Source organism: Myxocyprinus asiaticus, chromosome 41 (assembly GCF_019703515.2).
Source record: "Myxocyprinus asiaticus isolate MX2 ecotype Aquarium Trade chromosome 41, UBuf_Myxa_2, whole genome shotgun sequence".
Lineage (NCBI taxonomy): Eukaryota > Metazoa > Chordata > Actinopteri > Cypriniformes > Catostomidae > Myxocyprinus > Myxocyprinus asiaticus.
The window spans coordinates 2415679-2434244 of NC_059384.1; the positions used below are offsets into that span (position 1 = coordinate 2415679).

Here is an 18566-nt window from a genome sequence, read left to right on the forward strand (position 1 = left end):
AAAGGTATTGTTCATTAGTAATTTAAGATACCTAATGCATTTATTAATGCTGACAAATGGAACCTTATTGTTAAGTGTCACTGTGAAACGTAGTCTATACAACTTCTGTGCAATATTCCAAGTCTTCTAAAGTCATGCGATAGCTTTGTGTGAGAAACAGACACAAATTTAAGACATTATTCACTAAAAATCTTCCCCTCTCCTGTTCTACCTGCTCTGTACAGGATTCGAACCGGCGTCTCCAGCATGGGAGGCGGGTGCGCTAACAAGGAGGCGCTAGTGCACCTCTTAAGGTCAGGAGAGTGAGGTTTATACACACTGCACAGCTATCTGTCAGCTCACAACTCATCAGCAACTGCTGGCCACAGTTACACTCACCCTCCTAAACCTCACTCCCATCCAGGTCATGGCACCATTGTGACGCTCTTGTTCTATCCGCTCCGTACGGGACTCTAACCAGAGTCTCCGGCATGGGAGGCAGGTGCGCTAACGAGGAGGCTAAAGGCTACAGCCTCTAGCATCAGTCGCTAGTGCACCACTTGAGGTCAGGAGAGTGAGGTTTATACACATTGCACAGCTATCTATCAGCTGGCTACCATTACACTCACCCTCCTAAACCTCACTCCCATCCGGATCACGGCACTATAGTGACGCTCCTGTTCTACCCGCTCCGTATGGGACTCGAACTGGCATCTCCGGCATGGGAGGCGGGTACGCTAAAAAGGATGCTAAAGGCTACAACCCCTAGCGTCAGTCGCTAGTGCACCTCTTCAGGTCAGGAGAGTGAGGTTTATACACATTGCACAGCTATCTATCAGCTGGCCACCATTACACTGGCGTGGCAGTCAAATCTCATTTGCACTATTTCACATATTCAAAGTTGGTGCATCGCGCTCGCTATCAAGATTACTATTTGGCAGTACGCATCTTGATATAGCAAGTTTGAATATGTGCATACAAAAAAAGCTGTGATGACTTAAAATTGGGTCCGTTTCTCACACAAAGCTATCGTATGGCTTCAGAAGACTTGGAATACAGACATGAGTCGTGTGGATTACTTTTATGATACTTTTTATGGTACTTGCTGTTCCTTTTTTAAGAAGAAAAAAAAGCAGCTTGAACATTCTGCTCATGAATATATGGACGAAAGATAGGCATACAGATTTGGAACAACATGAGAGTGAGTAAATGATGACAGATTAGGTAGATAATGCAGATTTGACATTGATCTCACATGAACGCAGGTGCCGTTGTGCTGGTAGGTGTTGTGGGGACAGTGACAGCCCTCTTCACATCCCTCTGAATAGCAGCCCTCATGACCTCTGACCTGCGCACAGTTGAATGGACACCCGTCACCCCCGTCACACTCTCTGTAGAGACGCCCGGGAGGACAGCCCACATCTGACAGACAGACACAGAGAGAGAGAGAGCTATTTAAGTTTTTGTACTTGAAATTGTATTTCTCTTTTCTTGCTAAAACATTCAAATTTGTACATAAATACATAAGCAAACAGTGCAGAATCAGCCTCAAGGATTCCCACATGAAGTCTCTAAAAATGTCTGATTTGAATTTACAGTGGGATTTAGAAAAAAGATCACAGAAAATGCAAGCATATTTCACTTTTAAATGAGGACGGTGTCTTCTCAAGCGTTTCGGTGGATGAACCTTGAATAATGCCCATGGAGACCTTCATAGTTAATCCTAAAACAGCTTTTCAGTGCGAGAACACTTCTTAATGTCAAAGTACTGCTATTCACTGAGAAATGCTCCTTATATATCGCAGACTACATTCGAGGTATGAAATTATTGCTGGAACACTCAAGTATTTTCTCAAAATGAACAGGCAGGTAAAATAAAATTAACCTATAATATCACAGCAAAAAAAAAAAAAAATTGTTTTGAGTTTCACTCGTAAATATCTCACATTATGGAAGTTCAGTGTGTTTTTAATGCCATTTCATCTTTAAATCTGCACATTTTTAAGACAGATTAAATCCAGAGGTATACAGTATATAGAGTCCATTTATAAATAAATACTATAGTTTTATAATATAACAGGCTTCTACATTTACCTTTCAGATTTAAAGATAACATTAAATTATGTATTGTACGTATTAAATATAGACTATTTACAGTATATCAACCATATCAAAGGGATCAGATCTGAATGAATGGTAGACATACCCAGGCACACCTGTGTGTTACAGGTCTTGCTCTGTCGTTTCATGCCCGAGCAGGGTGGCATTCGACAGGTGCGACTGCGGCTTTGAGACCCTCCACCGCAGCTGACGGAGCACACAGACCATGCTGACCAGTCGAACCACGGACCAGAATCTAAAAGAACCATCATTAAAGCTCAGAGAGATAATATATAGCTTTTGCAAACAGTACATGTTTCAAAGGTAACTAAGAATATGAAATGACATGCATTTTGAGATTAACTAAACTAGAGATTAACTAGAATTTAACCCAAACTCTGGTGCATTTTTGAGCTGCAATTTTTCACACTCAGATTTAAAAGCTCACCATTCACACACAGGAAGCACTAGAATTTTTTTTTTTCTCTATCAAATTCCATCACAATATACAGATCTGAAATGTAGGTGGCGCTCTAACGCATTTTAGCCCTCACAGATGTGCTCGTCTATCGACATTCAGTCTAATTTTCAGTTCAAGCACCAATCTCATTGTTTCATTGAATATCTCGGCCTCTGAGTGGACTAGAAGCTCAATCAAGGTGTCATTATAACATTTTATCATCAATAGTCAAAAACATATTTTTCTAATGATTTGTTTTGCATGCTTTTCCTTCTGGATGGTATATTTTGTTCTGACGTCTAAAATATAACATTGGATTATTCAGCCAAGCAAGCTCACAGACAAGTAAACAATGGCTCATTTGTTAGAGAACTTGCTAAGGCTACTTGGGGCTTACAGCAGCAGTTATCAGAGCATAAAAAAGACATTTGTATTTGATGACTTACAGAAATCATATTCAAAAATATTCTGAACAGTGGTATTAGGGCAACAAAATAACTATACAGTCACATTCCTGAGAATGAGATCTTTCATTTGATATATGACTTGTCCATTAAGGTGCTATGTCAAGGACTTTTATTTTCATATAAATGTTTCTACCCATTTACCTCTAGGGGGCGCTAATTTTAAACGCAAATGTTTTGAGGCCTTATTTTGTAATTTTAAGTAACATAAATGCAGAAGTGAAGTGAATGCAGAAATGCAGGATTATCTCTGAAAAATTCAGATTCTAATCTTTCAAATGACACCTCATATGCCTGACTTATGTATACGGATACTTTAACGTTTTAAGCGTAAACTTTTTTCGCGATATAGCGCCCTCTTTTGGACCCACCAGCGGATCCACAGAGTTTAAATACAAGTTAAGCTTAATCAACAGCTTTTGAGGCGTAATGTTGATTACCACAATAAAAATAAATTAAAAATATTGAAAAACAAAAAAACTGAAACAAAAATCGATTACAGTGATGCATTTACAATGGAAGTCAATAGGGCCAGTCCGTACATGCAATACACATTGTTTTTAAAAGTGTAGCCACAAGACGTAAACATTACACATTATGTTAACATTATGTTAACATGATTTATATGATAAAATCACTTACTAACTTTTTCTCTGTCAAGTTAGCCAATACTGTAATTACAGGGTTGTTTTATGGAATATAACTTTTCAAAGATAAAGTTAATAAGTGAGTTCATCACTATAAAATCATGTTAAGGCGTATAATGTTTACACCTATCATATCACTTCTGAAGACATGGATTAAACCACTGGAGTCTTATGGATTACTTTTATGCTGTCTTCATGTGCTTTTTGGAGCTTCAATGTCCAGACCAACATTCACTTGCATTGTGTGAACCTAGAGAACTGAAATATTCTTCTAAAAATCTTTGTTTGTGTTCAGCAGAAGAAAGAAAGTCATACACATTAGGGATGGGTAAATGATGAGACAATTAACATTTTTGGGTGAACTATCCCTTTAAAGGATGTAAGCATTTGTCAACCTGACTCACCTGTGCAGTTGTGAGTGTTACACACTTTGTGCTGTTCGCCGGAGCCCGTGCACGTTCTGCCGCCACCCTGAGGGGCGGGGTTATCACACTGACGTGTCCGCATTTTAACCCCACCTCCACATGGGGTGGAGCACTCTGACCAGGGAGCCCATTGGCCCCACCCACCATCAACATAGCAACCAGGAACAGAGTCACACTGCAGGACACCAGCTTCACAGGTGCTGGACAGAAACGAGATAAAGTACTTCAAGATGAAACAGATGAACTCACAATATTTTTTTTTTTACTTTAAGAAAACAGATTTTACCAGTTATGACAGTCTGTGACAATGGCCTCTCCTGGATTTGCATGTTGCCAGTGTGATGCACTGGGCCACGCCCAGGAAACATTGCCAGTTTCTAGTCCAGCTGTATCATAAAAAAGAGTTTTGCACGTTGTTTAAGTATGTATGAGACGTGCAGTGGCCCCAGAGTGTATTTGGACACTTATTACCTTCTAACTTAGTATTTTCGAGGCATTTCTAATACTGTAGTTACACATTCTGTCTGCTTTCACTGTGTTGAGTGTCTACTGTACGTCTCACCTGTGCTGCTGTTGTGGAATTTACAGCGACACATTTCCCTCTCCACACACACTCCGTCCTGCAGCAGCATGTCTCCAGGACAACCGCAGGTCGGGCTACACGCTGGCGTGTCCACACACTCGGTGTCTCCATGGAGGTCAGAGCAGGAGCGAGGACAGGGCTTACCGCAAGGCCACTCCTCTTGACCGCCACCACAGTCTACAGACACAGAGATCATGTAAAGCTTCATATCTTAAAAATTATAGAGGTACAATTATGAAAAACTAATTTTTTTAAGACTTGTGGCTATACTTTTAAAACAGAAAAGGAGGGATGGGTCAAAATTAATTTTTGTGGTAATCAACATTAGGCAACTTATGTCAATTGTCATATTATGTAGTATGTGTTGTTTTTGGTCATATTTGGATCTTGACAGCTATCGTAGAATGGAAAAGAGCAGCGTGGACATTCTTCAATACTTCTACATTTGTGTTCCACACACACACACACACACACACACACACACACAAAATCCAACAGCATTCAGGAACCACATGGATGCGAGTAAATTATGATACTTTTTTTTTATTTTTCTATGTGAACTATTCCTGTAAAGATGTGTAATGATTTCAGATGTAAATATAAAGAGGTGTGTGTGCGGTGGAGTTTCTGTTGACCTGTACAGTCAGTGATGTTGTCATGGCAGCCGCGGCTCTGTCGACTCTCTCCGTGGCAGGGCAGACCGCCAAACCGCGCAGGAGGACTGTTACACTGTCTGTGTCTGACTGACACACCCGCACAGATGTCACACTCAGACCACGAACTCCAGGAGCTCCATGAGCCGTGAACTACACACACACACACACACACACACACACACACGCTCGAGTTAGTACCAGTCCTGTTATCTGATTGGACAATCAATTTCTGTGGTATAATCTATTTAAAAGTTCAGACAGATCTGCCCAAAATGTCACCTTAAAACAAAGTGCTGTTCTTCAATTGTTTGCCTACATAAACATGCACTAGAGGGACGTCTTTGACCGTTGCAGTTTGTCCCATGTTTTTAGACACCGTGTAAAGTTAAAAATGTAAAAAGGGTGGGTAGATTCACATGGGGTAACCTCCCCGTGGTCGCTATAATGTGGTTTGCTCTCGGTGGGGCGCATGGTGAGTTGTGCGTGGATGATGCGGAGAATGATGTGAAGCCTCCACACGCGCTACGTCTCCGCGGTAACACGCTCAACAAGCCACGTGACAACATGCGTGGATTGACGGTCTCAGACGCGGAGGCAACTGAGATTTGTCCTCCACCACTCGGATTGAGGCGAGTCACTACGCCACCATGAGGACTTGGCGAGTCAACCACATATTCAGCGTCACCCCTGGCAGCAATGGCTCACACCACACCCACAGTCAGGGAGCGGCCTAACCAGAAACACCAGAGATATAACACAGAGATTTAAGCCATGCTCACACCATTCTGGGGTGAGCACGTCTCAAGCATGGAGGTTAACGTTCTCTGTTCTTTCTACACAGACTCAAGACTTCCCTGGACGCCGCTCCCTACCACAAAGAGCACAACAAATACCCCACTTTCCTTACCCCAGCCCTCAAGCCAGACGTGGAGGTCACGGACCGGAATGCCAGGATAGCCAGGATAGCCAGCCTCCCCACAGAGCCACGCAATCCTGGAACTCCATCCCAGCTCTCCTTCAGCCCTAATTCCCTACCTGCCCCATTCTTTGCACTCTTCAGGTCCTCATTAAATTCCCCTCTGGGGTAGATCCCCGAGTATTACACTGCATTCCTCTGTCTGTGCCTCGTTCATTCCACTACACCTCAAACGTGAATTATGTTTCTCTATGTAAACATGCGCCACGTCTAGATGTTTTTTCAGCATCTTGCGCAAAAGCGCGTCAAGTTAACTTCCACTTTTAAAAATGTCTCTTGAGACACCTATGTTCTGTTCTATTCGTTGCACTGCGTCTAACTGTTTTATTGCTGAACGCGTTTTCACATTTGTTCATGCAGTTTGTCAATGGGTTTTGAATGTAAAACATGCACTAGATGGATGTCTTTGACCGTTGCACCGTGTCTCGCAGATTTTTAGCATTTCACGCAGAGTACCGTGTTTTTTGGACATCGTGTCAAGTTAAAAAGAACTTAAACTGTTAAAAACAGGTCTTGAGACCTCTGCATTCTGCTCTATTTGTTGTGCTGCACCTAACTTTTTACCCTCAAACACGTATTTCTGTCCGTCTGTGCTATTTCTCTATGTAAACATGTAGACCAACATGCTAGTCGGATGTCTTTGAATGGTGCATCTCGATACTTTTTCGACTTGTTGCGCAAGGGCCACGATTTTTAGACAGCATCTTAATTTAAAAAAAGAACTTCAATGGTTAAAAATACATCACCTAGCTATTTATCGTCAAACACGTTTCTCTATGTACAGTAGCGGTTCTAGCTTGTAGGGCGAAACCCGCTTCAACACGCCCCCAAAGTTGTTGACGGGGTGTGTGGGTGCCTCGTGCCACCCCCCGGCAAGATGCCACCACCATCCCCGCAAGATGCTGCCCTGGGCAACTGCCCATGTCGCCCACGCCTAAATCCGCCACTGTGACTATGTAAGCATGCGCTAGTCGGACGTATTTGACCGTTGCGCCATGTCTTGCAATTTTTCAGCATCTCGTGCAGAGCGCTGTGTTTTTTAGACACAATATCAAGTTAAGTTAAAAAGAACTGTTAAAAACCTGTCTTGAGACACCTGCGTTCTGTATTCGGGCGGTTCTTGGCCAAATTTAGCTGCAAATTAGACCAGACTTTTTGCTGATAGTCAAACATCTGGCTACCAGATAATAAATCTTTTTACATATTATTTTGTTTTCTTTCTCTGAACGAAAGCTTTATATAAAAATTCTGAATGCTCTACATTTGTAACAAGTTACAAAATATGAGATTAATTAACTTAAAAAAAAGTTATGAGATTTACCCTAATTCATCATTTTAATCTACTGACAGTCCGAACAAAAAGCCAGTCTATTTTTTCTCTCCCTTTTTCTCCCCAATTTGGAATGCCCAATTCCCAATGCACTCTAAGTCCTCGTGGTGTCGTAGTGGCGGAGGACGAATCTCAGTTGCCTCCGCGTCTGAGACCGCCAACCCGCGCATCTTACCACGTGGCTTGTTGAGTGCGTTACCGCGGAGACCTAGTGCATGTGGAGGCTTCACATATTCTCTGCGGCATCCACGCACAACTCACCACGTTTCCCACCGAGAGCAAACCACATTATAGCAACCACGAGGAGGTTACCCCATATGACTCTACCCTCCCTAGCAACCGGGCCAATTTGGTTGCTTAGGAGAACTAGCTGGAGTCACTCAGCACGCTATGGGATTCGAACTTGCGAACTCCAGGGGTGGTAGTCAGCGTCTTTACTTGCTGAGCTACTTTCTCATCTGAACTGAAGAAGGTTTTACCAGGACAGAAGGTGACAGATGAACATGGTTGTCTCTGGATCTGTACTCCCAGACCGCCGTGTGTCTCCTGCTGGTCTTGGCAGGCCGCTCCTCCTGATCTGGGTTCAGGACAGGCACAGCTGCGGTACCGAGACACTGACTCCGCACCACAGGTCTTAGAACATGGAGTCCAATGAGACCACTCACACCAGCCGCCATCCACTGACACACAGAAACACAGATGTCAGGATTGAACCGCTTACAGATGCTTAAGATGTGAAAGAGATTATTATGGGCTGTGGACAAACCTGGACACGGCTTTTCATTGCAGCTCAGTTTTCCTGCCTCACACGTGCTGAAATATAATAAGAGAAACATGAATCAAATAATCTAATGACAAACATCTATTGAATTCCATGTAATCTCTCTGCTTCTCACCAGTTATTGCAGCCATCTGGGGCGGGTACGATCTCTCCGTGTTTGATCCGCAGTCCCGTGTTGAGGTCCAGACATGGACAGGTCTCTCTCTCCACACATTCTGACCCTTTTGAACTCAGAACTTTACCATCAGTGCAGTAACAGCCCGGCTCACAGCGCCACTCACAATGCTAAAACAACACACAAAACAACACAACCTTCATCAACAACATCATCAATATCTATCTATCTATCTATCTATCTTTTACTGTCAGATCACGAGTGTAGACTGTAAAAAAGATATACCGTTAGTAAAGGAACGGTACAGTAAATGCATGGCAGCACAGGGTGCCAAACGTTTACAATTAACTGAAATAACAGTTTTAGACTGTGAAGTGATTTAAAATGTTAGTCTGCAAAATGAAATAGGTTTCAACCATAAACTGAAATAACATGTTTATAAGCATGTTAACACTGTAAACTGAAATTACGCGTTTAAAATATAATTCGAAAAATATGTTTCAACTATTAAATTAAGTAAATTACGTTTTGACTGTTCATAAAAAGATAAAATAAAAATTCGGCCATTAATTAAACCTTTAAGCTCTGAAGGTGCTTATAACTCGAAAAAAAAAACAAAAAAAAACATGGAGTGTGAAGTGATTGGTATCATTGTAAAGATCACACAACATTTTTTTGCCAAAAATGTACTTTTATTCTTATTTTATTTATTTGACATTATATATCTAGTTGTTAATAAGTGGCTCTGAAAAACTTTTACTTTGTTCACAATTGTGTCAACTGTATCTAAGAAAAATTTTGTGTAGATACGACAAAGCAATCAAAAGTTATAGCATTACAAAAATAATTTATCATATTGTCCAAAAGCCTCTTCAAACACATAAAACATAATAATTGTACATAAGAACTAATTACACATGCAAACACAACAATGACTAAAGGTTTGCACAGCATGCAGACATGATTTTAGTAATGAGATTTCACAGAATGAGTTTCATTCTGTGTCATTTGAGTCATCATTGAGTCTGTGTCATGTATTTGGCGCCATCTCCTGGTGGTCATATGTAACATTGTGCTTCATGTGGATTATCTAATGATCTATGCATCTGATTATCTTGTGTGTGGACTCATTTGAAAGATAATCACCTCCTCTAAATAATGATATGTGTTATTTTATGTTCTGTTTATATTTCATGATGATATAAGCGAAAACGCGGCATAAAAGTAACACCATCATAATTGTTAAAGACATATACTTAGCTATTACTCACTATATTTTTGTCTGTGAGTAAAACAAATAGGCTGGTTGTATTTTACTAATTGAGAGCTTTCCAACAACATATGACACATGGCTGTTTGATCAGTTTGATGTTTTTACTTGTTACAATAGCATGTACAATGCAATTTTTTAAAATAAATTATCAAAACGGAACAGTTTTAGTCCTAATTCCTACATGCACTGTAAATTAGATCTTCTAAGCTTTAAAACTATACCTATTTTGTGTTGGTCAAGACTGTAGTTCTTAATATTTTGATGATTCTTTTTTTTTTTTCTTGTGGGCCCGTCTGAGCTTAAAGGGTTAAAGAAAAGGAGGGATGAGTCAAAATGAATTTTTGTGGTAATCAATATTATGCCACAAATGCTATCGACTGAGCATCACTTGTATATTCCTTTCAAGTAAAAGGTTGATATTGGGATTTTAAGAATCAATAAAAACATGTTTTGACCGTGAATAGAAATAACATCGTTACACCATTTATTTAATAAAACAAAAAACATGTTATTAATGTAATTACTGTGACTCGCCAACAAACACATTTGAACTGTTTAATCCTAAGAGTCCAGTTTTACTCCACTATGCATTTTAAACTAATTTAGAGTTATTATTTTAAGATCTGGCAACTTTACATTTCAGGAGCATTTAAGCTTAAGCTCGATATATATTTCCATAAAATATAATAATATTTAATGGGTCTTGCAGGGACTTCTGGGAATGCCCATTTATTGTATTCATCGTAATTTTAACAATAGTTTACCGTAAAAGGATGTGTATTCTCTTGTTAGACATAATATACATTTTTACCGTTAATTATATGGTCAAATAATACTTTTACATCTAAAAACATTTTTTTTTTTTTTACAATATTCTACTGTAAAATTACATCTATTGTCTTATTAAATATATTACCGTTTTTTTTTTACTGTATATGTTAAGGTAACTACCTGTTAACAGATTAAAAATGTTTTACTGTATTATTTTTTTTAATTATTTTTCTGTTAAATTATGGAAAAGTTTTACAGTTATAGAAATCCCCCACCCAGTTTTAGTAATGCAAAACAGAAAAAATATATTGTCCCAACACAAATGGATTAAGTAAACCTACATTTTAAATTTTTAAGTGTATTTCACTAAGTGAAATTGCATTGCTTTCATCTTAATGAAGTAAACCGATTAATTTCACTTTGGAGTTTACTAAACTCCAGATTAATTTGTTGAGTTCTTAATTATTATGAGTACAGCAACTCTTATCTTATCGTAAATGTAGCATCAAATTAAGAAAAGTTCAAAACATAACTTTAAAATCTGTTTATATTAATGAGCAATATTTGCTGAAAAAATGTGAAATTGGTGTGAATAAATGTAACACCTTTATTTAAATTTTTTTTTTTAAATTAATGTTAAATTATACTGTATTTTCTCTGTAAAAATATATATTTTTTTACACTGGAAGAAATCGTATTTTCGTATTTTTACAGACATCTCAGGTTAAAAATAAATTTTCACATGTGAAAAACATGACGTTTACCTTAATTTAAAGGAGAATGCATGTTTTTTCAGTAACACATATAATCTGTTAAGTAACAGGGAAATTGTAAATTTGGTGTGAATAAATGTATTTTAATTGAATTTAACACTTATTGAATGAATGTTAAATTATACTGTTTTTTTCTCTGTAAAAATAAATGTATTTTTTATAGTATACAATGAAGAAATCGAAAATACTAAATGAGAATTTAGTTTAATTTTTGTCTGAAATGTAATGTCTGATGCGGTTTTGGTTGCGTTCTTCTTTTACTCACAGTCAGGTCATCACATGATCTTGGACATGAAGGTCCACAGGCACTAAACACGCTTCCCGGAACATGTGAACACGGAGACACTGGACAGTGGTGCGTGTTACAGGCGATGAGTTCAGTTGCCAGTCCTTCACAGTAATCTCCATCTCCCCCTTTAACAGGCCGATCACACTCCCTCCTGCGGCTCTGAACACCCCCGCCACATGACTTGGTACAGTCTGTCCAGGAAGTCCATTCACTCCAGCCTCCATCCCCTGCAAACACAATGGGACATACCAATCTAAGAGTCAGGGGAGTTTTCGTGCAATTCTCGTTGTTCGTCTAAGCCCAATGCAGAAATCTTTTAGCATAATTCTCTTGCAGAAATCAGAGAAAACATATAAAGGGATTTCTCATGTTAAAACAGAAATTATAAATGAAATTTAACTTTATAAAATGGATGAACCATGTTTAAAGTGGTTGTAAAACAGCTGATCTATACACAGTTCAACTGAATGTTGATTGACAGCCATAAAAAGAATACAGAGAAAAAATGGTTTTAGTGGTAATTATTCACAAAAAATGTAACTATCAACTGAACAATGGTGTCTTAACATACTGCTGTCGACAACATATCATAAAAACTATATGCTACAACAGTTGTGTGTTATAGTGATTTTACCATAAGGGTGTTTTAGGTACTCTGGTTCACATTGTGCCCAACTCCACCCATAAACTTAAAAAAATATATATATATTGTAACGCACAGCCTCTTATTGCTTACGGATGTTAGAGTTGGTAAGTTTGATTATAATGCATTCTTAACGTTTCATAATACACCTTATAATAGGTTATAACTTCTCATAAATTATTGTAACTACAGTTATAATACATAAAAATACTGGTTATTCCCTATTCCTAGTAATACCTTGAAGACTATAGTTACAAAATATCTAATGGATTGCTTTTGTTACCTAACTTTAAGCATACCTAATATATAATACATGATAAATTCTGCAGATAAAATGTTATGTTGGTCATCTTATAATTCATTATACTATTAAGGTATGACTATGAATAGGTATGTATTATATTTGTGGTTTCAATTACTTTTGATAAGTTATAATGCATGTATAATGCCTTTACAACATATTATAAATATGGCGTTACCAAATGTTTTAGTAAAAACTTATGGAGGCAAGTATTGCTGTTTATTATGTGTTGTTGAATTACTGTATAATGAAAGTGATTTAGTCTCAATCTTATGTTCATTTAGAGAAAATATGATGGAAATGTGAATGTCTTGATTTTTTATTTCTATTTTAATTTTAAGGATTTTTACTGTATTAAAGTTCTTACGTTCTAACAGTTATCACCTTATTAAACCATTTAAGTACAAATGTATAAATATTGAGATATTCCTGTATATTGAATATTGTCAAAAGTCTGACAGCTCAATCGACGGCATTTGTGGTACAATGTTGAATACCACAAAAGTTAATTTTGACTCGTACCTCCTTTTCTTTATTAACCTTTTGAGGGTTAAAAGGCAGAAATGTGAAGATTATAATTTTATAAAAGACGGCAATTTTTCCACACTCAAATTTAAAAACTCACATTTCACACATACTGTGGACTAATTGCAAAAACTTGGTCTATTTATTTTTTCAGAGAACTGCCCAAATAAACTAAAAGACACCAATTATTCATCTTATGATTTTTTCCCCTACATTTGTAAACATGTAATTCTGGTTCTGTTCACTCTACCTCACTTAGAAAAGTCTAATTTTATTCCACTAGATGGCAGCAAGCACTAGAAAAAATATTATTTTCTCTATTATATTCCATCACAATATACAGATCTGAAATGTAGGTGGCGCTCTAACGCATTTTAGCCCTCACAGATGTGCTCGTCCATAGACATTCAGTCTAATTTTCCGTTCAAGCACCACCCTCATTGTTTCATTGAATATCTCGGCCTCTGAGTGGACTAGAAGCTCAATCAAGGTGTCTTTAGAAAGCTGAGATCCTCCCCTTTGCAATGATATATAACATTTTATGTTAAAAACATATATTTCTGATGATTTGTTTTGCAAGCTTTTCCTTATGGATGACATATTTTGTTCTAAGATTTTGTTCTAAGATATAACATTGGATCATTCAGCCAAGCAAGCTCACAGACATATGAAAACTCCCTAAGGTAAAAGCATATATAAAGTTAAGCTATTTGGGGCTTACAGCAGCAGTTATCGGAGAATAAAAGAGACGTTTGTATTTGATGACTTACAGAAATCATATTTCACTTTGTGATTCTTTTGAAAATCTTTTGAACTGTGGTATTAGGGCAACAAAATTAACTATACAGTCACATTTCTAAGAGAGAGTGCTTTCATTTGATATATGATTTGTCCATTTAGGTGCTATGAGAAGGACTTTTACTTTGATTTAAATAGTATTTTTACCACATTACCTCTAGGGGGTGCTAATTTTCAATGCTAATGTTTTGAGGCCTTATTTTGTTATTTTAAGTAACATAATACAGAAGTGATGGTTATATCTGAAAAATTCAGATTTTAAGCTTTCTAATGATACCTCATATGCCTATTATATTTAAAGGTTTTTTTTTGTTTGTTTTTCACCCAATTTGGAAAACCCAGTTCCCAATGTGCTTTTAAGTCCTCATGGTCGTGTAGTGACTTGTTGAGCGTGTTGCCACAGAAACATAGCGTATGTGGACCACCGCGGCATCTGTGCTCAACTCACCACGCGCCCCACTGAGAACGAACCACCTTATGGCGACCACGAGGAGGTTACTCCATGTGACTCTACCCTCCCTAGCAACCGGGCCAATTTGGTTGCTTAGGAGACCTGGCTGGAGTCACTCAGCACGCCCTGGGATTCGAACTATCGAGCTAGCGAACTCCAGGGGTGGTAGCCAGCGTAATTTACTACTGAGCTACCCAGGACCCCCATACTTTAACATTTTAAGCATAAAATTTTTTCGCAAAATAGCGCCCCCTTTAGACTCACCGGCAAATCCGTAGAGTATAATGGGTAAAAATGTGTGTATTATTTGAGCTGTAAATCATGTTTTTACAGTCATTTCAGGGTTTTAGGGTTTTCAGCATTATGTCAACATGGCAAAAAGGTTGTAAAATTGGATATAAATTTATATATGTTAGTAAGTGATTTTATTACACTAAAATAATTTTTACACACATATTGTTTACATCTTCATACTTTTGAAACAGTGAGTATTTTAACCTTTACGGATTGGCCTCATTCACTTCCATTGCAAGTGTCTCACTGTAACCCAGATTTTTTCTTTTTTAAAGAAAACAAGGGACGAGTCAAAATAGATTTTTGTGGTAATCAACATTATGCCACAAATGCTGTTGATTCAGCTTAACTTGTATTGAACCTGGAATATTCCTTTAAGATATAATATTCTAGCTATTTTGCCCAGGTATAGTTTCATTGTAATGTGAAAATTTGGGGAGTTTTAATGAGAACATTTGGGTCCAATTGTGCTTTTAGAAATCTGATTCACCTCACACCCTAAAAATGGATCTTACGCATTCCTATCCGTTAAACGAGCCGTCAAGTTTTTTGTAAGCAACTTTATTAGGCACTGAACATTACTCACTGCTACATGACGTTGAAGCACAGACTCTGTCCTCTCGATCGGGCCCGAGACATGGGAGTCCATTCCCTGACCGCTCCGGGTTTGAACAGAACCGATAGCGAGACTGCAGACCAGCATCGCACGACACAGAGCAAACACTCCACGGTGTCCACGATGACCAGCCACCATCCACTGGAACACAGAGAGAGAGTGAGTCACACATGAAGAGATTACAGAGAGTGTGTTATATACAGGAGTTTGATTTTAAACTTCTTACCGTTGCATTCGACACTCGTGCAGTTGACGAGTTTCCCCGATTCACATGTACTGTGAGAATAAAGAACACTGAGATATCAGAAGCACAAAACATCTCTCACCTATCTAAAGTCTTTCATTACAAACTGTATTATCATGTAATTTGAGTAAAAAGTTTATGTGGACTCATACAGTATCAAACGTCACATTGTTGTTACCAGTTGTTGCAGTCTTTGGTGACGGTGGTTCCGGGTTTGTGTTGTTCGCCATCTACGTGACAGCGGCAGTGCGGCAGAGGTGCACACTCGCCATCCTAATATACACACATCAAAAAACAGATCTACACTAACAGACTTCTATTCGGAGACAGATAATCAGTAAAAAATAAACTCCAAACACACCTGTAGGGCTGACCCCTCAGGGCATTGGCACCCAGGGTGGCAGTTGGCATCTCTCTGGGAATCAATCCCCAAATCAGAACACAACAGCTCGTCTCTCACACACGTGCTCCACTCCTGACCATTTGAACAAGAGCTTCCATTTCCTGCTGTGAGAGAGAGATATGTTAGTTTAGCTCCAAAATCTCACTCCCTATGAGAAGCCTAGTGCAAATGGTAGGCATCTGAATGATGCTTTCACTCAATCCCAGTATGCATGAGAAGAAGAAGAAAAAAACCTAAACAGAGCCCAAACTTTCTAATGCTAACTCCTAGAGATTTCAAGCAATATCCAATAAACTTGGCACAGACCTTCAGACTGTTCTGGAATAGTGTGCTATGTCTTTTTTAACTCAGGGATGCAAACTCATGAGGGGCGAAAAGGCAATCACTGGTCCATGAACATGTTTCCGGGGATATGTTTTTAAAGAATAAACTAAAAACACCAATTCCAGCTATTACACAATATTTAAGTGTATCTTTCTTCTGTTTCATGAATTTGTTCAGTTTCATTTACTGATTAGTTCAGTGACCGCTTCTAGAGATTCCACTAAGTGATGACAAATGAGCGTCTTATGTGCTGTGAGTGAGTCACTGAATCATCACAAGTTGTTCATGACCGAAATCTACCATGAGTCTTAATAGTGTTTAACCCCTGAAACTTCTGGTGCATTTTTGGGCTGCAGCCCAATTTTTCACACTCAAATTTAAAAGCCATTCACCCATTCAAATATACTGTGGACTATTTGCAAAAAATTGGTCTCGTCTTTCAGAGAAGCCCCCAAATAAAATAAAAAAGACTCAAATTATTCATAAATAATATTGTATGTGTTTATATTGTATCGCCACTTTTTCTCCTTGCTGATGCCGAAGTGAACGAACAACACGCCGCTTCAGTTTGTTTTTAAAATGAGAAGTTTCATGAGCGCCGCTTCAGAGCCCTCCACGCTCCATTCCTGTCAGATGCAGAATCACTGTGCAAGTGCTGCTGTAGCCAAGCACGCGATTGGCCGCTGCTGTAATCAATCACGCTGGAGACAAAACAAAAACTCATTGTATCTGCACGAATCACAAAAGTGACCAATTTTGGTTACAAAACAGCAAATTTCATGGAAAGGTGAGGAGTTTGCATCCCTGCTAACTGATCAGACTTATGGTTTTCACACAGCGGATGACCAAAAATCAGAAAAAACCCACTGATTATTTGACTATATTGACTAATGATGGTATGTTCAAATGGGCCAATGGACTGCTTGTTAATTCAAACTACATCTGTGAAAAATTCAAATACAAACAAACCCATAAAAGGCCTTTAATCTGCTTTAAGTTGCTCTCTCTCTCTCTCTCTCTCTCTCTCTCTCACTCTCTCTCTCTCTCTCCATCTCTCTGACGGTTTATGAATCTATGGCAGTTTGTCTTACAGTACTGTAATGTCTATATAACCATCAAACTTCATACTTTTAAACCTAGTTTAAACTTTCAGACAAGGCTTTATCAAGCCAGCATCAAAGATTGTCTTGAAAAACTTTACCTATCTAGTTCTTATTAGAGTATTTACCAGTGTACCACCAACTACCAACTAACATGTTGGAATCAATTGCCAGTCGAGTCTCCCGTGGTGGGTGCTAGTTGTATGTCACTCAGAATTGTTGCCAATATCATGTGCTCCAAATCGGTCACTTATAAGGTTCTATGACAGTTAGGATGCTGCCTAATTAGGTAGCCCGCTACATAGGCAACATACAGCGATGCCGCTCACAAGGTTTTGGAACAGAACTGATAAGAGTCGAAAATTGCAGTGACATCAAAGAAACAAGAAAGTGACAGTGTTGAATTCTCGACTCACCGCAGGGCTGCAGGTTACAGGCGCTGAACTGCTGTGGGGTTCCGTGTAGTCTGACTGGTCCTCTGGTTCTGTTCCTGTATCCACCTCCACAGGGAACTGAACACTTGGACCACTGACTCCACGGCTCCTTCATTCCTGAACACAGAAAACAATTCCACATTACTGACTACTACAACTCTATACTTACATACAGTATATAGGCAAAAAATGTAATCTTTATTCTATATCTATGACAAATATTAAATAAAAAGGAAAAGTAAGCCCAAAATTTTAAATGTAGTAATTTACATTGCAATTAACGATAAATAGTGGTCGACCGATATATCGTTTTACCGATTAATCAGCGCTGATAGCTGCTTTTTGGAACTATCAGTTATCGGCAAAAAAATCGACGCAGATAGTTGCCGATAATGTTTTTTGTTTATACTGTATATTTCTCCATGTTCCTCTTTGGCTCATCTGATGAGCTACAAAAAGCTTAATTTGGTGAATATTTACATATTGAAACAGAGCCACAACACTGTCATCATCACTGTATATGGACTAATTCACAATTATTAATGTAAAATGATGATCTGTTGATTAATTACTGCTGAAACAGTATTTATTAGCCCATATGACAATGTTTACTTTATTGTGATTCTATTGTAATACATTATAGATGATTTTAAGAGTGCATGTTTTGTTTCTCTTGTGTGTTTGTGTGAGATGGAAGCACAAACATTTCAAAATAAGAGTCCCCAGTGTATTTCGGGCTTGTTTATATTCGAAAGTCCTGCGTTGTGCACCAAATCTTCATTTTTTTCCTGGTTATTATTGGGATTTTGGT

The 18566-nt window shown here is 38.4% G+C and overlaps 1 protein-coding gene across 1 annotated transcript in view; it reads right to left on the reverse strand.

Moving 5' to 3' along the window:
- The window catches only part of sspo (SCO-spondin), a 149044-nt gene that overhangs the window by 47496 nt on the left and 82982 nt on the right, over positions 1-18566 (reverse strand). The window contains 15 exon segments of the mRNA XM_051682192.1: positions 1235-1401; positions 2186-2335; positions 4055-4275; positions 4362-4461; positions 4638-4835; positions 5294-5464; positions 8100-8300; positions 8387-8433; positions 8517-8686; positions 11599-11849; positions 15221-15391; positions 15477-15526; positions 15673-15767; positions 15856-15998; positions 17738-17872. Of these exon segments, the coding sequence (XP_051538152.1) occupies positions 1235-1401; positions 2186-2335; positions 4055-4275; positions 4362-4461; positions 4638-4835; positions 5294-5464; positions 8100-8300; positions 8387-8433; positions 8517-8686; positions 11599-11849; positions 15221-15391; positions 15477-15526; positions 15673-15767; positions 15856-15998; positions 17738-17872 (2270 nt within the window).